General features: G+C 37.5%; 1 protein-coding gene across 7 annotated transcripts in view; it reads left to right on the top strand.

Annotated features, from left to right (window-relative positions):
• Window positions 1-21,944, top strand: part of GANC (glucosidase alpha, neutral C) — a 74,781-nt gene that overhangs the window by 25,022 nt on the left and 27,815 nt on the right. For 5 of the 7 annotated variants that reach the window (XM_041746534.1, XM_041746532.1, XM_041746535.1 and 2 more), the window contains exons 7-16: window positions 180-225; window positions 3,432-3,498; window positions 4,896-4,992; window positions 6,038-6,218; window positions 6,440-6,593; window positions 12,414-12,649; window positions 15,722-15,848; window positions 16,712-16,791; window positions 18,877-19,020; window positions 20,598-20,694. In XM_041746534.1, the coding sequence (XP_041602468.1) occupies window positions 180-225; window positions 3,432-3,498; window positions 4,896-4,992; window positions 6,038-6,218; window positions 6,440-6,593; window positions 12,414-12,649; window positions 15,722-15,848; window positions 16,712-16,791; window positions 18,877-19,020; window positions 20,598-20,694 (1,229 nt within the window). Of the gene's footprint in view, window positions 1-179; window positions 226-3,431; window positions 3,499-4,895; window positions 4,993-6,037; window positions 6,219-6,439; window positions 6,594-12,413; window positions 12,650-15,721; window positions 15,849-16,711; window positions 16,792-18,876; window positions 19,021-20,597; window positions 20,695-21,944 lie in introns of those variants that run through there. The other 2 variants (XR_005986362.1, XM_041746536.1) reach the window with 2 other exon arrangements.

Genomic DNA, 21,944 nt, shown 5'->3' with positions numbered 1-21,944 from the left:
GCTATTAGATTAATGTTCATCACAAATGTTCAATTTCATAGTTATTTTGGTAATGACATTTTTAATAAGTTAAGATATAATTTACAGCATCTCAAAAGTTAGAAATTAAAATCTTTATCACTGAACAAAATTCTGTCAGTCTTCCCATGAGTGAAACATCTTTATTTATATTAAAACAGATCTACCAAAGAAAATAAGGAGGACACATCAGTTGATGCTTCTCAGGTAATTTAGACTGACCAATTTTTTTCTTAATTTCACCATCATTATCATGATATGGAATATAATAATTCTATTCTTCCCAGATGGGTACTTGATAATACTCTACTACATATAAATTGGGCCATGTATCTCTTTTGCTCACCTTGCAATCTCGTTAATTCTTTCATTCATCTACTCATGTGTTCATTCATTCATAAAACAGTTAATTCCTGAGTGCCTGCTTTTATTCCAGCTCAAAAAATTATGCTAGGCAAGGAGAATCGGCAGTGAATAAAACAAATCCCAACCTATCCTCATGAATCTTAGAATCTAATGGGAAAGATTGACATTAAGTACAAGCATGAGGAGTGTTGCAAAGAGTGCTATAGGAGAATATAACAAGGAAGTTGACTAAGATGAGGGTCAGGATAGACTTCCTGAAGGAAATGATTTTCCAACTAAAATTGATGCACGAGGATACAATAGCTAGTCAAAAAGTGGGAAAAGAATACTTCAGATAGAGGAAATTTCATTTTCAAAGACCTTAAGGTAGGAAGGAACACATCTGAAGAAATTTTTTAAAACATACATACTTTTTAGCAGGTGAAAAAAAAAGCAAAGGAAAAGGTATTGTATAACAAGGCCAGAGAGATAAGCAGGGCAATTCTGTGAAAAGCCTTATAATAATTCTCTTATCCAGTAACTATTGTTGCATATTTCCTATATGCCAGGCACTGTTCAAGGAATTGGTAATATATCTTGAATAAATCAAAGTCCCCCATTGCTGTAGAGCTGGCATTCTTCTATGTCTTGTTACGGTTTTTGGGCTTTAACCTAAGGGCAAAGGAAAACTATGGAAAGGCTATAATCAACAGAGATATATGTGGCCTGATGCCTGTTTTTAAAAGATTATTTTAGCTGAATTATGGATAATGGGCATTCCAGAAATCTTCTCTTCATCCAAAGCCATGTGCATCTTTGAAAGATCTCTGACAGTAGGTATGGCCACCAGGAATGGTGAAAAAAATATTTCCAGAGCAAGGACATGCCTCCTTCCTCTTGGAACTGACCCATGCTGATGAATATGAGAGAGAATATTTCCCCCTTTTTCAAGTAGAGAAGGACAACTAAGACATAGCCTTACAGTTTTGTGATCTGTCCAATCAGCTTTGGGGAGACCTCTAATTAGATAGCTTAGATAGTGGTTTTGCATCATAGATGCAAGAATCTGATGAAAGCTAATGAACCATTTCGTAGAACAGAATTTTCACACTGTTTGAAGAAGTTCACAAACTCTAAAGCCCATCCATAGACCCCAGGATAATAGTCCCTACATTAAGAATTTAGATGTGATTTAAACACCCCGGCACATAGAGGCTGACTTTACAGAAGCTTATAATTATGAAGAAACCACCTAGAAATGAACAAGGGGCTCATTTTTTAAAAGAAACATGTATTTCATGCACACGCACACAATTTCTAGAAAACATTTTCATTCTACTAGAGAGAAAGAATGAAACTAGTAAAACCAAGAAAGGAAACTTGTAAAGCTGAGAAAATTTATTAGCTCTACATCAAAGATTGTGAACCTGACCAGTCTTGACTCTGAAGTAGTTTGGCTAATCGAAGCAAGGTAAGGAAGTATCCATCTCATCCAAAATGTTTGATTTTTGACCTGAGTTATTTGATTCTAAATATTTTGCCTTACATAGTTTGCAAGAAAAAAAAAAGAATTTAAAAAATCTGACATATATAAAGACTGCATTTTAATTTTTTTTATTTTAAATATTTTTTTTTTGAGAGAGTGTGTATGAGAGAGAGATCATGAGCAGGGGGTAGGGGTAGAGGGAGAAGCATATACCTCACTGAGCAGGGAGCCCAATGCAGGACTCTATCCCAGGACCTTGGGACCATGACCTGAACCAAAGGCAGACGCTTGACCAACTGAGCCACCCCAGACACCAGAATGCATTTTTCAAAGTGTTTTCACATCATTCTGGACTGTGTAAAGATAGTTATGTCAAACGGCGAGCAGTTCCTCAAAAAATTCAACATATAATTACAATATGGTCCAGCAATTTCATTTATGGATATATATCTAAAAGGAAAAGCAGAGATTTGAACAAATATTTGTATACTTGTGTTCTTAGCAGCATCATTCACAGTAGCCAAAAGGTAAAAGCAGTCCAGCAATCCAAGAGTCAGATGAATGTAGAAACAAAATGTAGTATATACATACAGTGGAATATTATTTGACTTTTAAAAGGAAGGAAATTCTGACATATGCTACAAAATGGATGAATCATGAAGACATTATATGAGGTGAAATAAGCCAGTTACAAAAGGATAAATACTATATGATTCCAGTTATATGAAATATTTGCAGTAGTCAGATTTGTACAGACAGAAAGTAGAATGATTGTTGCCATGAGCTGAGGGAGGAAGGTATGGGGAGTTATTGTTTGATGGGTATGGAGATGCAGGGGCACCTGGGTGGCTCAGTTGGTTAAGTGTCTGCCTTTGGTTCAGGTCATGATCCTGGGGTCCTGGGATCGAGCCCCACATCAGGCTCCCTGCTCCATAGGGAGTCTGCCTCTCCCTCTCTCTCTGCTGCCTGCCCCCCTTCTTGTGCTCACTTGCTCCCCCACCCTCTTTCTCTTTCTGTCAAATAAATAGAGTCATTTTTAAAAAATGGGTATGAAGATTCAGTTTGGAAAGATGTAAAAGTTCTGGAGATGGATGGTGATAATGGTTTACAACAATGTGAATGTACTTAATGTCATTTAATAATAACATTTATATAATTTTAAAATGATAAAAATGAAAAAAAAGGGTAGGGAGCCTCTGGCTGAATCAGTCAGTAGATCATGTGACTCCTTATCTCGGAGTCATGAGTTCAAGCCCCACATTGGGCGTAGAGATTACTTTAAAAATAAATAAAATGGTTAAAATGGAAGATAGTTAAAATGATAGATTTTATGTTATGTCTGTTCTACCACAATAAAAAATTATTTTCATGTCAGCTACAATTCATAAGGAGGATGATTACTGGCATTTATATGGAACACAGATCAAATTTGTCAAATATACTGACATCACAAGCAGGTCTTTTAAAAGATAGACTCATTTTCTTAGTCTAATTTTTTAACAATCAAACAAAATGTGCTATTGTGGCAACCATTCAATATTATAATGTATAAACTCAATTTGCTCCTCTTTTGTGCCACCAGGAAGACCAAGAGGATCTAGGCCTGTGGGAGGAGAAATTTGGAAAATTTGTGGATGTCAAAGTTAATGGTAACATTGAAATTGGTATAGTATTGAAGCAGATCTTGCCAAAATGGCTAAATATCAGTACCTAACATCCCTTGACCCTTGGTATCCAAACAAGTGATTTCTGTAAGGGGAACAGAAATTTCAGATTTGGGGCCTCTATTCTTCAATAATGCTTTGCTACAGAACAATAGTGAGTATGTACCTTTTGTGGGGAATGTAAGAGAAGGATAGGCCTCATGCAGTTTATGGTCTCATGTTAGGGGTATAGGGCACAGTACCCTGCTGGTACTACTCAGTATATCAGACAGCCACACATTCCACATTTTCTTTTTTTTTTTTTTTTTTTTTTGAGAGTCAAGTGATGAGAAACGAAGTTCTAGAGCTCATCAGCTCCAACATTGCAAGCCATTGGTTCTCAACCTTTTCTAGACCTCCTCATGAGTATCACATGCCCATCTGTGACATTTCTCACTAGACCTAGTGATGGGGGTGGAGGGTGGGGAGGTGGAGTTTGTCTCTTTAGCATATACTGTTCAGATACTTGGAGCTTATAGAGTTGGAAAAAATATTTTCCTCTTCCCTCCTACCAGTAGGATAACAGATCCTAACTCCTTGAGAATTTCTGTTCTAGCATCTATATCTATAGGCTAGTATAATGATCAGGACTGACAACATGCCCAAAATTTATAAGTAGAAGAGCCATCAGGCTTTCCTTTCTGTAACACCATAATCTATTTTACCTTCTCTATAGCACCCCCTTTCCATAAATTCCTTTAAATAAAGACCATTTCATGTCAAATACTCTTACCTAAGAGTAGATTTAAGTCTGCTCTTTCTCCTAGTTACTTGCATTTTTACCATATCTCTAAAATAATTGTTAAATAAAGGACGTTGTCTTTGGTTTAAAAAAAACTTATATATCTACAATCACAGGGAAGAGGTATTTTGAAGAGCCCTCCTGATGCCCTTGACATTATACTCCCTATATGCAATAAGAATAAACAATCATAGAAGATACCCAGTCTTTTATCTAGTGAAGATTAAAATTGTTCAATACCCTTTATTTCCTAATGCAAAGAAATATGCCATACATTCTAGGAAAGTTTAGATTAGGAAAAAATCTAAAACCTCATAGCCATATTTTACACATAGAAATGAGATTTACGATAAATGAGGACACAGAGAGTTTCAGCACATAGCTAAGGAAACACTAATAAGTGACCAGAACTTTGCCTTTTGCATGTTTGTATCCCCACAGTACCTGAATGTCACATCTTACAGAAAGGGCACACCAATGACTGATCAAGGCAAGTTGAGGTCTCTCAAGCCCTGTCTAGTCATCTTGCTATGCTTATAGGTAACTGAGTCTCCCTAATTGTCCCACAGAAAAGCAAAACTCAGTATCCTGGTCCCTATAGGTCCTGCCTCCATTGGTTTGGATTTCTCCTTGCATGGATTTGAGCATCTCTACGGGATCCCACAACATGCAGAATCACACCAACTTAAAAATACTAGGTAAAGTGAAAACAAAAATTCTTATAGGACACTCTGGTTTCTGGACTAGAAAAGTTTGAAGGAAAAATATGTGAGATGTCTGAGCCTGGACCACTATGTGCCTGGCCTCTTCCTCCTTGATATTGTTTATAGATCTTTAAGAACTTTAAGAGCAGTGGTTTTCAATTTTTATCTTATTTTTTTTGGCAAGAATTTGAGAATTATAAAAACTGTAATGCTGACCTAAAATACTCAGAGGAAGTAAAAATATGGAACTATTGTGATTGAAATAGTTCAATCCCACCTCCCTGGGTTTTGCTTTTACCTCTCAAGGCCTCTGTGTGGAATTTAGGAGAATACACTGAAAATCACTGACCTAGAAAAAGGCTTTTACCAAAAAAGGACAGTAAGCCAGAGAATGGAAAGAGGTGGCATCTCGTCACCTTTGATTTCCTCAGGGAAATCACTTCAAACTATGCTATTGACAAGTAAATGCCAGAGGCATCATTCTAAGAGGAAACAAGATCAAAGAGAAACAGAATCTGATCAAGTTTGCTGTGTTCAGATGCTATTTACACAACATGTCAATAGGTGGGCATAGTAACAAGTGAATCACAAAACTGTACTGCTCACATACCAAGCCAAGCTTTGGGCTCACCACCCCAATTCAGTTCCCCAACTTTCCCTACTCAGCACTGTGAAAGCACGTTAGGACACTATCTTTCATTTTATTTTAGAAGCAGAGAAATACTCTCAAAATTTACCAATTATATTTACTGTGTACTTGCTACTCTGGAGAATTCATAGGAAATACTCCTCACCTCACAAGAGATATTCAGAAAAGATACCTAAGCTATGAGACCACACATGCCAGTTGTCACAGAAGGGGATGCCAAAGGAATCAGAAGAGAATGGTATAAACCCTGGTTGGGTTACGGAAGTGGTAAGAGTTGAGCCTTAAACATGCATCGAACTCAAGTGTTTACAGGGGATAATGGGGCTATACTATTTACTAATAGTATATTTGCGATTGTAATTGATGATAGTCCATCTTTGTGTGTTTCAGTGATGGCGATGCTTACCGTCTTTATAACCTGGATGTCTATGGATATAAAATACATGACAAAATGGGCATTTATGGTTCAGTGCCTTATCTTCTGGCCCACAAGCTAGGCAGGACTCTAGGCATTTTTTGGCTTAATGCCTCTGAAACACTAGTGGAGATCAATACAGAACCTGCAGTGAAGGTGAGCTATGGATCATGGCTGCATGTCATGCTTAGAAAGAAACAAAACCAGTGTAGTCATAACTCTGGGCTTCGTAGTGACAATTCTCTGCCACCAAAGTCTTTGCAGCATAATCCGTAAAAGTTATTATCAGTATGTACTTGTTACTTACACATAGATGATACTTACATATTGTAGGTTAGTGGAAGATTTTTCAGATCTTCATTCAATTCTTTTTCTAGTACACACTGACCCAGATGGGCCCTGTTGCAGCTAAACAAAAGATTAGATGTCGAACTGATGTGCACTGGATGTCAGAGAGTGGAATCATTGATGTTTTTCTGCTAACAGGACCTACGCCTTCTGACATCTTCAAGCAGTACTCATACCTTACAGGTAACTTGTATGTGGAAGTGCCAGCCTCCCATTCCATTATATTTCCTCTATCAATGTATCAATCATTGTAAGTTAATTTGTTAACTCGGATACCGTATAGAATTTATAAATAATTTATGCAAGCGTTTCAAGAAGCAAGCATTTCTCTTCCCACTTTTATCAAATTTAGCTTGGTAAAATGTTGTGTTGGGGCTAGAATTCTCTACTCTCTAATCCCTAATACTCTCTGTCTACTTTCCGTGGAGACTTTAAGCCCTGGACTTTCTCTGCCTTTATCTCAGATTAGTGTCCCAACCTGAACTTTTCTGTGTTCTCTTCATTAAAATATACCACTGACTTTAGCGCTAAAGCATTTTATCTTTAAAAGATGTAAAAGATTATCTCTGTTGATGCAGAAAAAGCATTTGACAAAATCCAACACTATTTCATGATAAAAACTCTCAGAAGGCTAGGAATAGAAGGAAGCTTCCTCAGTATGATAAAAGGCATTTATGAAAAATTGACAGCCAACACCCTATTCAGGGGTGAAGACTGCAAGCTTTCCCCTATGATCAGAAACAAGACAAGGCTGCCCATTTTCACCACTCCTATTGAACATTGTACTGGAAGTTCCAGCCAGAGAAGTTCGGCAAGAAAAAGAAAAGGTATTCAAATGGGAAAGGAAGAAGGGAAATTATTTCTATTCACAGATGATGTGATCCAGAAAATCCCAAAGAATCTGCAAAAAAAAACTACCAAAGCTAATAAAGAAATTCACCAAAGTTGCAGGGTATATTATCAACACAAAATCAGTTGTGTTTCTATATACCAACAATGAACAATTTAAAAAAGAGATTGAGAATACAATTCCATTTACAATAACATCCAAAAGAATAAGCCACCTAGGAATAAATTTAACCAAGGAGGTGAAAGACTTGTACACTGCAAAACATTCCTGAAAGAAATTAAATAAGTCCTAAATAAATGGAAAGACATCCCATGTTCAAGGATTGGAAGTCTTAGTATTGTCAAGATAATAATATGAAAAACAATCTACGAATTGATTACAATCCCTACCAAAATTCCAGTGGTCATTTTTTTGAAGAAGTAGGAGAACTGATCTTCAAATTCATATGGAATTGCAAAGGGTTCTGAATAGCCAGATGATCCTGGAAAAAAAAAATTTGGAAGACATACACCTCTCAATTTCAGAATTTCCTACAAAGTTAAAGTAATCAAAATAGTGTGGTACTGGCATAAAGATAGACATGTAAACCAAGGGAATAGAATTGAGAGTCCAGAAATAAACCTATATATCCCTGGCCAATTGATTTCAACAAAGGTTCGAGACCATTTAATAGGGAAAGAATACTCTTTTAAATACATAGTACTGTAATAACTGGATAGCCACAAGCAAAAAATGAAGTTAGAACCCTACCATAATGCCATATATGAAAAATTCAAAATGGATCAGCAACATAAATATAAGAGCTAAAGCCATAAAACTCTTAGAAGAAAACAGGGATGAATCATCATGACCTTGGATTTGGCAACAGATACTTAGAAAAGACACCAAAATCATAAGCAACAGAAAGAAAAAATAGGTAAGTTCAACTTTGTTAAAATTGAAAACTTGTGCATCAAAAAATATGATCAAGAAACTGAAAAGGCTGGGATGCCTGAGTGGCTCAGTGGTTGAGCGTCTGCCTTTGGCTCAGGGTGTGATCCCAGTGGTCCAGAATTGAATCCTGTATCAGGCTCCCTGCGAGGAGTCTGCATCTCCCTCTGCCTCTCTGTCTCTCTCATGAATAAATAAATAAAATATTTGTTTAAGTGAAAAGGCAATAAGCAGAATGGGAGAAAATATTAGCAAATCATGTATTTGTTGTGGGTTTAATTTCCAGGGTATATAAAGAACTCATACAACTCTACAACAAAAAGATAATTCTAAAATGGGCAAAGGACTTGAATAGACAGTTCTCTAAAGATATACAAATGGATTAATAGGCACATAAAAAGTTGTTCAACATCATGAGTCATTAGGAAAATGAAAATTAAAACCATGTAAGATACCACTTCATAACCACTAAGATGGCTAAATTTTTTTAAAAATAGAAAGTAATAGCACCTGGGTGGTTCAGGCAGTTGAGCGACTGCTTTGGGCTCAGGTCATGATCTCATGGTCCTGGAATTGAGCCGGCATCAGGATCCCTGCTCAGCGGGGAGCCTGCTGCTCCCCCCTTTGTCCGTCAGTCCCCCTGCTTGTGTTCTCATTCTCTCTCTCTCTCTTTCTGTCAAATTAATTAGTTAATTAAGAAATAAAATAGAAAATAATAACTTGGTGAGGATGTGGAGAAATTGGAACTTTATACATTGCTGGTGGGAACATAAAGTAGTTCAGCTGCTCTGAAAACAGTTTGGCAATTCATCAAAAAGCTAAACATAGACTTTTATGTGTCAGTTTGCCTAGGTCATGGTACCCAGATATCTGGTTGAACACTAGTCTAGATGTCACTGTGAAGGTATTTTTTATGACATTATGCTCTCAGTACTGTTTAGTTACATGAACAGACTTTGAATAAAGCACATTACTCTCCATGTGGGTGGGCTTCATCCAGTCATTTGAAAACCTTAAGAGAAAAAGACTGAAGTCCTTTGAAAAGAAAGGAATCTGTCTCCAGAGTGCCTTCATACTTGAATGCACCTTCCCTGGGTCTTTGGTCTGCCAGCCTACCCTGTGGAATTCAGAGTTGCCAGCCCCCACAAACACATGAACCAGTTCTTAAAATCAGTCATTCTCTCTCTCTCTGTATGTGTGTGTGTGTATATGTGTGTATATATAGACACACACACAGACACACATATCCAGTTGGTGCTTTTCCTCTGCGGAACTCTAATACACCCAACAATTCTACTAAAATTGGATGCTTGGATATTTGGATGCCAGTGGTCATTGCAGCACTATTCACAGTAGCCAAAGATGGAAACAATCCAAGTACCTATCAAAGATGCATGGATTAACAAAATATGTTAAATTCATAAAATGGACTATTCAATTATAACAAGGGGAATGACATTCAGATACATGCTGCAACATGAATGAACCGTAAAAGTATTATGCAAAATGAAATAAGCCAGACAAAAAAGGATAAATACTGTATCATTCCACTTACATGAAGTACCTACTATAGGCAAATTCATAAGAGACAAAAAGTGGATTAGCTATTACCAGAGGCTGAAGGGTGGGATGGGTAATTGAAAGTTATGGCTTACTGGTTACAGTTTCAGTCTGGGGTAATATTAAAGTTTTGGAAATAACTAGTGGTAATGCTTACACTACATTGTGAATGTAATTAATGCTACTGAACTGTAAACTTCAAAATGGTTAAAGTGGCAAATTTTGTGTTATACATGTATTTGCCACAATTTAAAAAAAATGGTAATATACTCCCCACATTTAATTGTGTGCTTTAAGTGGGTGAATTTTATGGTTTGTGAGTTACATCTCAATACAGCTATTACGAGTAAAAGTAATGCAGCATCGCTTCTGCTGCATTCTGTTAAAAAGTCCTTGGGTTCAGTCCATGTTTAGGGGAAGAGGAATTTGATTCCAACTTTGATGGGAGAAACAACCAAAAATTTATGGACATTGAAAGACATCTATTGAGGAAAAAGGACTGTTAAGGCCCACCTACAGGCCCTTTTAACATTTTTATTACAGAGAATAAGCCTGGTTTATAGGAAAATGCTTTAAAAATGGTGCATCTGCCACCATGTTCAAAGAAATCCAAGTTTTAAGTATATGGATTTTCTACTGACTCCTGATGAGGATTTAACTCGATCATATCCCTCCTCTTCTCTCCCAATATTGTGTCGTCATTTTTGGTTAAACCAGTATGTATGTTTATACTTTTCAAATGCTCAAGAGTGTCAGATACTTTATTAATTGCACACTTATCCCTGGAGACGGGAAGTCCCAGATCTCTCTCCTGCTCCCATCGAAGTTGTTTCTTTCCGAGATCCCTGCACAGCTATCATCCTAGGACTTTTGTTTTCTGTTTTTTTGGTATTAGAGCCCTCCTTTCTTGGGTTCCATGTTTTTCTTTCTTGTGGTTATTATTTTTGGTTTTTGTTTGTAGCATCTTCTAGGAGTTTCCTAAGAAAGTATGCACTAGAGGTGTACCTTTTGCATTTTGCAGGTACAAATGCAATTTTTCTACCTTCACCCTTGATTGATAATTTGGCTAGCTAGATTAAAAATTATTACTCTCAGAATTTGAAGGCATTTCTCTTATTACCTTCTATCTTCTTGCTCCCGAATCATTCTGAATTCTGTTGCTTTATATATGATCTGTCTTTTCTCTGTGAAATATGTTCTCTGAAATTTTTAATATCCTGAAATTCTGAAATTTGACAATAAAATGCCTTGCTATGGATCTTTTTTTTATAATCGTGTTGGGTATTAGATGTGGACTCTTTCTATCTTGAGAATTGTGTCCTTCAGTTTTGGAGAACAGTCTTTGATTATTCCTTTGATAATTTCTTTTCCTCCCTTTTCTCTTTCTACTGTATGGATTTTATAATCTTCCTTCTCTTTTTTCCTGAGCAGTTTTATCAATTTTATCTTCTAGGCCTTCCATTTATGCTCTATTTCTAATTTCTCCACATTCTTTTTAATCCTCTGATTGGTTCCTTGTTTCTAATATCTTATGGTAGTCTTATTTCATGGGTGCAATATCTTTTTTCATCTCCCGGACGATACTAATAATAATATTCTGATGTTTATTTTGGTTCTTGTATTGTCCCTGTTTTCTCAGAGATCCTCTTATTCTATTTCTATATGTGAGTACTTCTAATTTTCAAGGCTTTGAATAAGGTTCTGTCCGGAAGCACTCTAATATTAGGGATGGAAAGTAGAGGAGGGTCACCCATCTGCTACTGTTCTGGGAGCAGGGGTGAGTTCTTTGTCAGTATCCCACCCACAAGCACTCTCTTGCTTTGCTCAACAGTTACCATCCCTTCCCTGCCTGCCACCTTCCAAAATTTTGTTGAAATTACTCCTCTCCCATTCTCTTTGTTCTTGTGGCTTTATTCTTTTTTTCTTTTCTTTGCTCTGATTTTAATGGAACTTTAGGAGGAGGGGAAGGAGATAAATACAAGTGGCTGATCAGAAGTCCTCCATGTTATCAGTAAATGTTGTGCTAATAATTTCTTGAGTTTTTTCCTACCTTTAGTCTCTTTCCCTTTAAGTCAGTCTCAACACTGCTGCCTCACTAATATTTCTAAAACATAGGTCTGCTAAGATTACATCTTGCCAAACTTTTGATTACTTCCCATAGAGAAGATTTAGAATTCCTAGCCTGAACTATAGGGCCCCTTACAAACTGACCCTCCCAGTTTCATCTTCTACTGGTCTCTCTCACAGTGTAACCACTCTCTGTGTCTTTTCTATCCCCTGTGCCTAAGTGTTCTATCCATTTTCTTGTAGATTGCTCCCATTTGTTCTTCAAGGTCCAAACCAAATGTTACTACCTGTATAAAGCCTTTCAAGACTCCACACTTCACTGCAGGCAGAATTTATTAACCCTTCTGTATTCCTATAGCACTAGGCTGCTACCTTTAACATAGCAGTTATACCCCCCGAGCAGAGCAGTTAATTTACATGCCTACCTCATCAGCCAAATGGTCACTTTCTTGAGGGTAAGGACTATGTTTTCTTCTCCTTTATATTCTAAGTACCAAGCTTAGTGCTTAGACTCTGTAGACATTCAGGAAATGTTTATCAAATATGTAATTACCATTGTGATGATAGCTGACTCAGTTGTCATCTTCCTTTTTCAGGCACACAAGCCATGCCCCCTCTCTTCTCCTTGGGGTACCATCAATGCCGCTGGAACTATGAGGATGAGCAGGATGTAAAAGCAGTGGATGCAGGATTTGATGAACATGACATTCCTTATGATGTCATGTGGCTGGACATAGAGCATACCGAGGGCAAAAGGTACTTCACTTGGGACAAGAAAAGATTCCCAAATCCCAAAAGGATGCAAGAGCTGCTCAGAAGCAAAAAACGTAAGGTAAAATAAGCTGACACTTAGAAACCTTTTAATTATGAAGCATTTTTAAAAAAATTTTCCCCTCCCTCCCCTGCATTTTTTTAATTTTTAAAATTTGCCTTGGCACATTAGTGCAAGAGAGCCATCTGATTTTTTAAAAATGGTCATGACAGTATTATCTTCAAATATAATTGTAACTGTAATAACCTGCTTTTGGTGTCTAAGTCCCCACAAGATAATGGGGCCTTGCATTCCCATTTGTCATAACCACCCTGTAGTAATAGGATAGATACCCCAAAATCAGTCTTGAGATTGAGGACATCACATTGACATCACAGGGTCTGAAAAGGTTAATTAGTCACGTAGTGAGGCACTCTAGAAGGAGCAAGGCTGGCTCCCAGGATAGTCTGAAGATGGCTTGAGAGATCTGGGAATGGAGGCAACTTAGCTTTTATGGTGATTAGAGGGTTGGACTGGGGTGAAGATTCCTGTGAATGCCCAGGTCTTACATGGTTTGAGCTTTTTGCTGGCACCCAAAGAGGGAGCACTAGGGCTTTCATTGTCAGGTATGGGCAGAAGGGTAAAGAGGGAATGGAGGGGCTTGACAGTCTTTAACAGTCAGTCAGAAATGGAATCAGGTTCTTCATCACATCATTTTTCCTGCTTGCTTTCCTGATAACTCCACCTGCCAATCTGGCCAAGGGAAGCACTAAAATAGAAAATGGAGAGGGGGAAAGACACTGGCAAGTATGTATGATGGTAACAACAATAACGAGTGGAGGGAGGAAGAAGAAAAAAATGGAGAGAGGAAAAGGTGGGGGACCCTATATGTTTCATGGAGATGGATCCCTGCAGCCTTCTCCTTGAGATTAAAGTTACCTTTTCAATCCATTCCTTCAAACCCCAGGCCTTTCACAGGTGGCCAGAACCAATCCTGTTAACCCCTAATTTTCCAATTGATAAATTGACTACCATTTGACAAGTACTTACTATGGGCTAGAGAGTTTGATAGAACGCATTATTATATCTAGTCATCACAAAATTATAAGGTAGATATTGTTAACCCATTTTTCAGATGAAGAAACTGAGGCTAAGAATAGTTTTGTATTTTGTGCAAAGGCACATAGTAAGTAAGTAGTAGAACAAGAATCTGAACTCTGATCTGCCTGACTCCAGAATCCATGTTCTTATAAGCAACTATTTATTGAAGCCATCAAATGTTCAAAATGCTGTGCTAAAGATGAGCTCTTTGGGGTCTTACAATGAGTGGGGAAAAAGGCAAGTATACAACAACCACAATATTGGGCAATAATGTAACAGCCAAAGAAAGATCAGGATCAGCAGTGGACTAAGAGAAAGAAAATTGCATCCAGCTGTTCCTAAGCTGGCCTTATGCATTTTGGGTGAGCCTGAAAGATAAGTCTCTAGCTGAGAAGTGGGGAAGGGGAGGAGGAAGAGGCTTCAGCCAGAGGCTGAAGCACCCAATGGTGTTTAGAAAACAGCACAAAGGTTGGTTTGGCAAGAAAACAAGACATGTGCAAGGTTTGAGTAATGGGGAATCTGACCTTATTATAGGCTGCTTTGTATACATTTGGAGACATTAAAAGTTTTTGAGTAAGGGGTTAATATGCAGAATATATGAAGAACACCTACAACTCAACAACCAAAAAACAGAAAACCCAATTAAAAATTGAAAAAAATGACTTGATAGACACTTCTTCAAAGAAGATATACAAATCGTCAGCAAACACATGGTAAGACGCTCAACATCACTAATTATCAGAGAAATGCAAATCAAAACCACAGTGAGATGCCATTTCATACTATTAGTATGGCTACTATAAAAAAAAAAAAAGAAAATAGCTAGTGAAGAGGGAGAGAAATTGGAACACTAACAGTGAGACTGTAAAATGGTACAGCCACTACAGAAAACAGTATGGCAGATCCTTAAAAAATTAAAAATGATCATATGACCCAGAAATCCCACTTATGGGAATATACTCAAGGATTTGAAAGCAGGTATTTGAGTAGATCTGCCCATGTTCATATCAGCACTATTCACAATAACTAAAAGGTGAAAGCAATTCAGGTGTCTATCAGCAGATGACTGGATAAACAAAATGTGATACATACACATATAGTGGAGTATTACTCAGCATTAAAAAGGAAGGAAATTCTGATATATGCTACAAAATGGATGAACCTTGAGGACATTGTGCTGAGTGAAATAAGAAAGTCACCAAAAAATGAATACTATATAATTTAACTAATCTGTCATACCTAGGGTAGTCAAAAATCATAGAAGCAGAAAAACAATGGTGTTTGCCCAGGACTGGGCAGAGGAGGGAATAAGAAGTTGTTTTTAATGGGTATAGAGTTTCAGTTTTACAGGATGGAAAGAGTTCTGGACATTGTACAATACTGTAAATCTACTTAACATTACTGAACTGTACACTTAAAATTGGTTTAGATGGTAAATTTTATGTTATGTATATTTTACCATGATAAAAGTTTTTTTAAAGTTTTTGAGCAATGGACAATTAAACTTTACTATGTAGAGTAAATTTGAATAGATTTGAAGAATGATGGGAGGGTTGTTCTAACCAAAAGGATTGTGAAAGTGATGGCATTGGAAAAATAGAGAGATACTAGAGACACAAAGCTGTGATCACAGATCTTCTCAAACCTCCTTCCTAAATATGCCTATACCATTGGGTTTGGGGTTTTTATTTTGTTTTGTTTTCTTTAATGTTTGTTTTTGTCAGTTTTAGCCTCTAGATGTCTAGGAGCAGGGATGACTTAATCCTTTATGTATAGCATCCAGCACCTCAGAAAGAAGCTTAATAACTGTTATTTTGAAAACATGTATTGGTTGGGCAACAATAATTATAAAAGAGCACTGGTCTGGTTTTGATACGAGTTAATTTCCATAAGCATGAAAAGTGATAGGATTTTACCTATGTCTTAAAATATTTCAATACTAGTAGTTATTTCTGAGTAAAACTTAAACCCCAAAACTGTGATGAAAGCATAAAAACGTACATATAACTCCTATGACACTGATGAACTCTTCAAACCTCTATGTCTGGATAGCTTGTGGTCATCAGTGATCCCCACATCAAGATTGATCCTGACTACTCAGTGTATGCTAAGGCCAAAGAACAGGGCTTCTTTGTGAGGAATCATGAAGGAGGAGACTTTGAAGGGGTATGCTGGCCTGGTAAGATAGCACTTTATGCACTTATTAATTCCACTTGTGTAGCCCCAGTTAATGAAGGTTGCATGGCCACTGCTCTCATTTCTTACAGATCTCCCTTGCTCTAGTGTAAGCACCTTTAAGAAAGAGATGGTATTACCTTCTTTTGTATCTTCCATAACACGTGGTACAGTGTGCTTTGTATCCATTTATCAGTCAATGAATGAATAAAAAATAAGCAAGCACTCTATTTCTCTAGGCAAATAAAAAGCCAAAGAATAAGAAAATGAGAGGAGAGTAACAGAAGAAGGATCCCTGCAGTCTCTCCCTTTGAATCTTCTGTGCCTGGTTAGCCCATAGTTTTGACTTTCCACACTTTCATGGATGACCTCAGGTGCCTCCAGCAACTCTGGATTCTTCATTTCAGAAATGATTAGTTTAAAACCTTAATAGAAACCTGAGGACAAAAGGAAATCACCATTCTACCATATCCTGGCCCTCTATTACAAATCCATATCCTGCAAAGAAACCCCACACATTCTTTTCCTCCCTTATGCCACTCATGAACACTTCTCTGTTCTCTTTAAGAACAGAAGGGTCCCTCCAGGATATTTGCTTTGCTTCCAAGGGCTATCTTGGGCCATCTGAGAAGGACAGGCTCATCTGGATGCTTTTTCATTGACCTTCCCCTGGGCCTCTTGGGTTGGAAGGTCTGGTGATGATCACTGGAGTCCAGCATTGCCTTCCTTCACTTCTTGCCAGACCATGCGTCTGCATCAGCTGTCTTACAGCTATAGTGCCCAGTGATGAGCCAGCTTTTACATCTTTACAGCACATCCTACCGTGAGGACCACCATTTCTCACAGTCTGTTCTTCTGCCTCTACAGGTCTCTCCTCTTATCTGGATTTCACCAATCCCAAGGTCAGAGAGTGGTATTCAGGTCTTTTCACTTTCTCTGCTTACCAGGTTTGTTTTTATTCTTTTCCTCTTTCCTAATTAGTTGGAAGGATGAAAGAAAGAAAAACTTGATTGAATAGAACTACTCTGCTTCATTGAGTAGCTCTTGATAAATAATACTTGGATGAAAACGCAAGGATGGCAACCACATTCCAGACTTTAGTGGTATCAGGAGAGGTGCCATATGTATTACCAAATGCACAGAAGCTGTGATTTCCACCTCCATTACAATAGACTCTGTGACATAACAAAATACTTAATAGTAGAGATTTGTATTTTCAAATTACTACATACACTTTACATAAAATAACATGCTGTAGCTTATTTAGAGATGGTGGTAGTGAGGGTGCCTGGGAGGCTTAGTTGGTTAAGCGTCTGCCTTCGGCTCAGGTCATGATCTCAGAGTCCTGGGATCGAGCCCACGGTTGAGTTCCCTGTGTAGTGGGAAGCCTGCTTCTCCTTCTCCCTCTATCCCTGCCCCTGCTCATGCTTCCTCTCACTATCTCTCTCTCTCTTAAATAAATAAAATCCTTAAAAAATTAAAAAAGATGGTAGTAATATATATGATAATATCTTGCAAAGTATAATGTGACATTAAAAGTAAGGTATAATAAAACTTTTTTTAAAAGATGTAATAATAAATCAATTCTTAAAATATTATAGTACCCCAGAGAGAACCAGAGAGACCACTTGTAGAGAACTGTTTTCAACCAATTATGAGGATGATAGAGATGCCTGGTATAAATTGAGTTATTTGCTGTGTGCCAAAGCACTATGCTAAGTTCTTTGTGTGCATTTTACCATTTCATCTTCACAAAAACTCTCTGAAGTTGGAACTATAATTAATTCTAATCCCACAGATGAGGAAATTGATATATGGACAAGTTTGAAACCCTGCTCAGTTCACCCATTTTAGTAAGTGGTGGACCAAAGATTTGAACTCAGTCTGTCTCTCACGCCCAAGTCTTAAACCACTAAGCTCTAGTTTCTGAGCATCATATATTAGGATACAGAAAACAACTTAGAGCAGGGGTAATAACACTTGGGCGAAATCTGGCCATGTTCATTCATTTCCCTACTGTCAATGGCTGCTTTCGCACTGTATCAGAGTTGAGTTATTGAGAAATAAGCCTATGGTCAGCAGAGTTGAAAATATTATTTGGCCCTTTCTAGAAAACTTGCCAATTCCTTACTTAGAGAGTGCTAAAGAAGGACAGTCAAGGTAATTACATATTTGGAAACCAAATAGCCTTGTTCATCAAAGTATACATGTTTAGGATACATGTTGAGTCAGAAGAGTACATGTAAGTCACCCTGAGGCATTTGAACGGCTGGCTTGTGAGGCAGCACATGTATTCTGTGGTATCCCAGAAGGCAAGCCAGGCCCAGTGAGAGAATGTTACAAGGGGCAGGACTTTTGGAAAGTAGTGGAATGAGCTTCCTGAAGGACTCCATGTCATTGTAGTTACTGAGTCAAATGCTGAGAGATCAGAGATTCTATAATAGGGATTTCAACACCATGTTAACTAGACGACTCAGCAGCCCCTTTCCACTCTAAATTGAACAATTCTATGTAGAACACAAACTTTTGACCATGCTAAGAGGTATCTTAGCTGTCAAGTCTTTCAAAGTGTTATAGGGAAGGCAGAACCTTATCATGGAAAGCTTTAATTGCCCTTATTTAAGAGTTGTAGCAGATGTTGGATATTATAGAATCTGTCAACATTCACAACCTTTCCTATATGTGGGTTCTCCAGGGTAGGTCTCGGAGTGGACTTGCTGGGCAGTGTGTATTTCACAGACAATATTACAAAGCATTCTTTCATTTCATTCATTGACAAATACTTATTGGGAATCTCTGTGGTTGAGCTACTGTTCTAGGTGTTTGGGATATATCAGTGAACATAATGAACAAAATTCCCTGCCCTGTGGATCTTCTATTTATTGTAGCTCTGGAACAGAAGACAGAGCATAGATCATAAACACTATAAATAATAAATTAAATGGAGTATGAAAGAGGAATAGGGTGGCTATCACATTAACATCATCACTATAGGAGTATTATCATGACCAAACAAGAAATTTACTTCCTAGGGATCTACTGACATCCTCTACATATGGAACGACATGAATGAGCCTTCTGTCTTTAGAGGGCCAGAGCTAACCATGCAGAAGAATGCCGTTCATCATGGCAATTGGGAGCACAGGGAACTTCACAACATCTATGGTTTTTATCAGGTAAGATACCCATAAAGAAGCCACTTGACCCATGTGCCCTACCTTTTGGGTTGAAAGTCATTTGTAATAGCCATTCTATATTGTTCATTTCTCTTAGTGTGACTTTCCTGACAACTGCAAGGGATCTTTTCAGGTTGTACCCAATATGGGACTTATTATTTCTTCTTTTGCACCTTTTCTTTTTCTAAAGAACTTGGTGAATTACAGATATTGTGAGATTAATGATAATATAGAAGCATCTTCCTTGACAGGCATCATTAATAAATGGCATTGGATACCTCAAAGCTTTTTTTGGAGTAGGTAATGTATAAATACATAAATGAAGACAGTTAAAACAAATGTTTTGAAATTTAACAAATGTCTAAATATAGCAAGTCTTACATTCATACCAGGGGAATAAGATTTAGAACACAGATACAAAATTTCAATAAAATTTTAAATGTAGAAAGCCTTAACTACTTAGCCTTCTCATTAGAAGGTAGTAGAATTGGGGGGAAAAAAAAAAAGAAGGTAGTAGAATTGGGGATCCCTGGGTGGCGCAGCGGTTTAGCGCCTGCCTTTGGCCCAGGGCGCGATCCTGGAGACCTGGGATCGAATCCCACATCGGGCTCCCGGTGCATGGAGCCTGCTTCTCCCTCTGCCTGTGTCTCTGCCTCTCTCTCTCTCTCTCCCTCTCTCTCTCTCCCTCTCTCCCTCTCCCTCTCTCCCTCTCTCTCTCTGTGTGACTATCATAAATAAATAAAAATTTAAAAAAAAGAAGGTAGTAGAATTGTCTTCCATTTGTCAGTCACATCCCAAACACTTGTCAGACATCTGCCCTAATTGATATCCATGGTTCTTTGTTATTTTCATCCTGTAACTATGTTCCTACGGCCCTCCCACCAATTGGCATACTTTCCAGTGGGAGCTGCTGGCTACATATAGCACAGTTCAGATAGTATGTGGTTCCTTCTTTAAAAGCCTCTTGCTATAACTGCAAACTACTTTAAAGAATTTTCTATTTTGGCCAGTGACAGTCACTTGACCTCTGTGGATCTCAGTTTTTTTCATCAATGAAAACAATCCATCTCAGAGCTTGTCCTATGATTATAAGAGGAAAAAAAATTTTTTTTAGATTTTATTTATTCATAAGCGACACACAGAGAGAGGCAGAGACATAGGCAGAGGGAGAAGCAGGCTCCATGCAGGGAGCCCAATCTGGTACTCAATCCTGGGACTCAATCCCGGGACTCTGGGATCAGGTCCTGAGGCAAAGGCAAACACTGAACCACTGGGCCACCCAGGCCATAAGAGAACATCTTATAAAATGCCTAGCAATAGTAAGCATTGAATATATTAGCTTATTATTTACTATTTTCATTTCTATTTTAATCAAAGTTTTCTACTCTTATTAGGGGAATTTCATTACATCATGAAAATTATTTGGTGGATTTGGTGGATTCATTTTTCTTTTTTCCATTTTACATTCCCACCACCATTTACTATTTACTTCTTACATGTCCAGTAGCTTATTAGGGACATCTGCACAATGCCCTAATCTAACCATCCCTTTGAAAATTTTCTCCTTTGCATTTTAGCACATGGCTACTGCAGAAGGACTGATACAACGATCTGAGGGGAAGGAGAGACCCTTTGTTCTTACTCGTTCTTTCTTTGCTGGATCACAAAAGTATGGTGAGGAATGGCTCATATGATCAGACTTAAAAACACAAGTTAGCAACCTGCCTTTTTTTTTTTTTTAACCATTTATGGTATATGTTGCTACTATGTTGATGCCTTCCTCTTCAGTGGCAGATGAAGTGGCAGGCCTTGGATTGTAGCAAGTGACATGCCCTGAAATATCCCTTTTGTCCTGTGAGACAGAGTACATCAATTTTAATAAAGTTTAGTTACTTATTTACTCTTTGAAGAAATGGCCACTTAAGTTGCTGGGAAAATGGCTTCAGAGTATCTCAGTCTGCTGGGATGGTCATCTCTAATTCTGTTTGTTTGATTTATCTAAACCAGGGAAAATATACTTCTTAGACATTCCTTCAACCACCTGTTGAACCACTTAGCAATATGGCTTAAAATAGACCTGGATGTTGCTTGTGGCCAGGGGTCATCTATAACTGGATTCAGTTTACTAGCTAATTCACCTTAACCACCTTCCACTGGGAAGGCTATTTTAAGTCTCCTGGCCTTGCACAAATAACTAGGAGCTTAGGTCCTAGTTTGAAGAATGCAGCCTTTACTGTATCATAGACATTATTAGGCTTCTCCAGCCCTGAAAACCAGCCTCTGTGGCATTCTCCAAAAGGCCAAAATATTGTTATATTAGGCAAAGATTCATTTACAGAGATGCTCACCATAGCATTAATTCCTGAAATAAAAAAAAAGAAAGAAAATCCAAATAAAGGAATATTTATAAAAGGATGGTATATCCATATGACATTATAAGACTATTTAAAATAGTAACCTCAAAAAAATAATAATAAAAATAAAATAGTAACCTCAGTGATTACAAGTTGATGATGAAATCTATTTATAAGCTCTGCCCATGGTAAAATACCATAAGGACTCTCTATTGTATTATTTGGGAAGAAAAAGGTTATGTGTCCCTGTAAACACATTAGATGAGACATACATACAGAAGAGCCAAAGAGCAAAAGTCCTAAACAAAGTGATTTCCAGCAGAGATTTTGCATGTGTTATTTTTAAATTTTTCCTCAATACATATATGTAATTATTTTACTAGTAAAAAAAATTTAATAAAAAGATAAAATAGTTGTAATTGCATGAGCATATGTTTGTGACATCATAATAAATGGGAAAAAAGCAGAATGTTTACATGTTTTTGTAGTATATTATCACAGTTGTGTTTTAAACAATATAGAAAGGGATGCTTGGGTGGCTCAGTGGTTGAGCATCTGCTTTCGGCTCAG

Source organism: Vulpes lagopus, chromosome 2, assembly GCF_018345385.1.
Source record: "Vulpes lagopus strain Blue_001 chromosome 2, ASM1834538v1, whole genome shotgun sequence".
In the NCBI taxonomy this organism is placed as follows: Eukaryota; Metazoa; Chordata; class Mammalia; order Carnivora; family Canidae; genus Vulpes; species Vulpes lagopus.
Note: the sequence above shows the minus strand (reverse complement) of the source record. Positions and strands in the feature narration are given on the sequence as shown.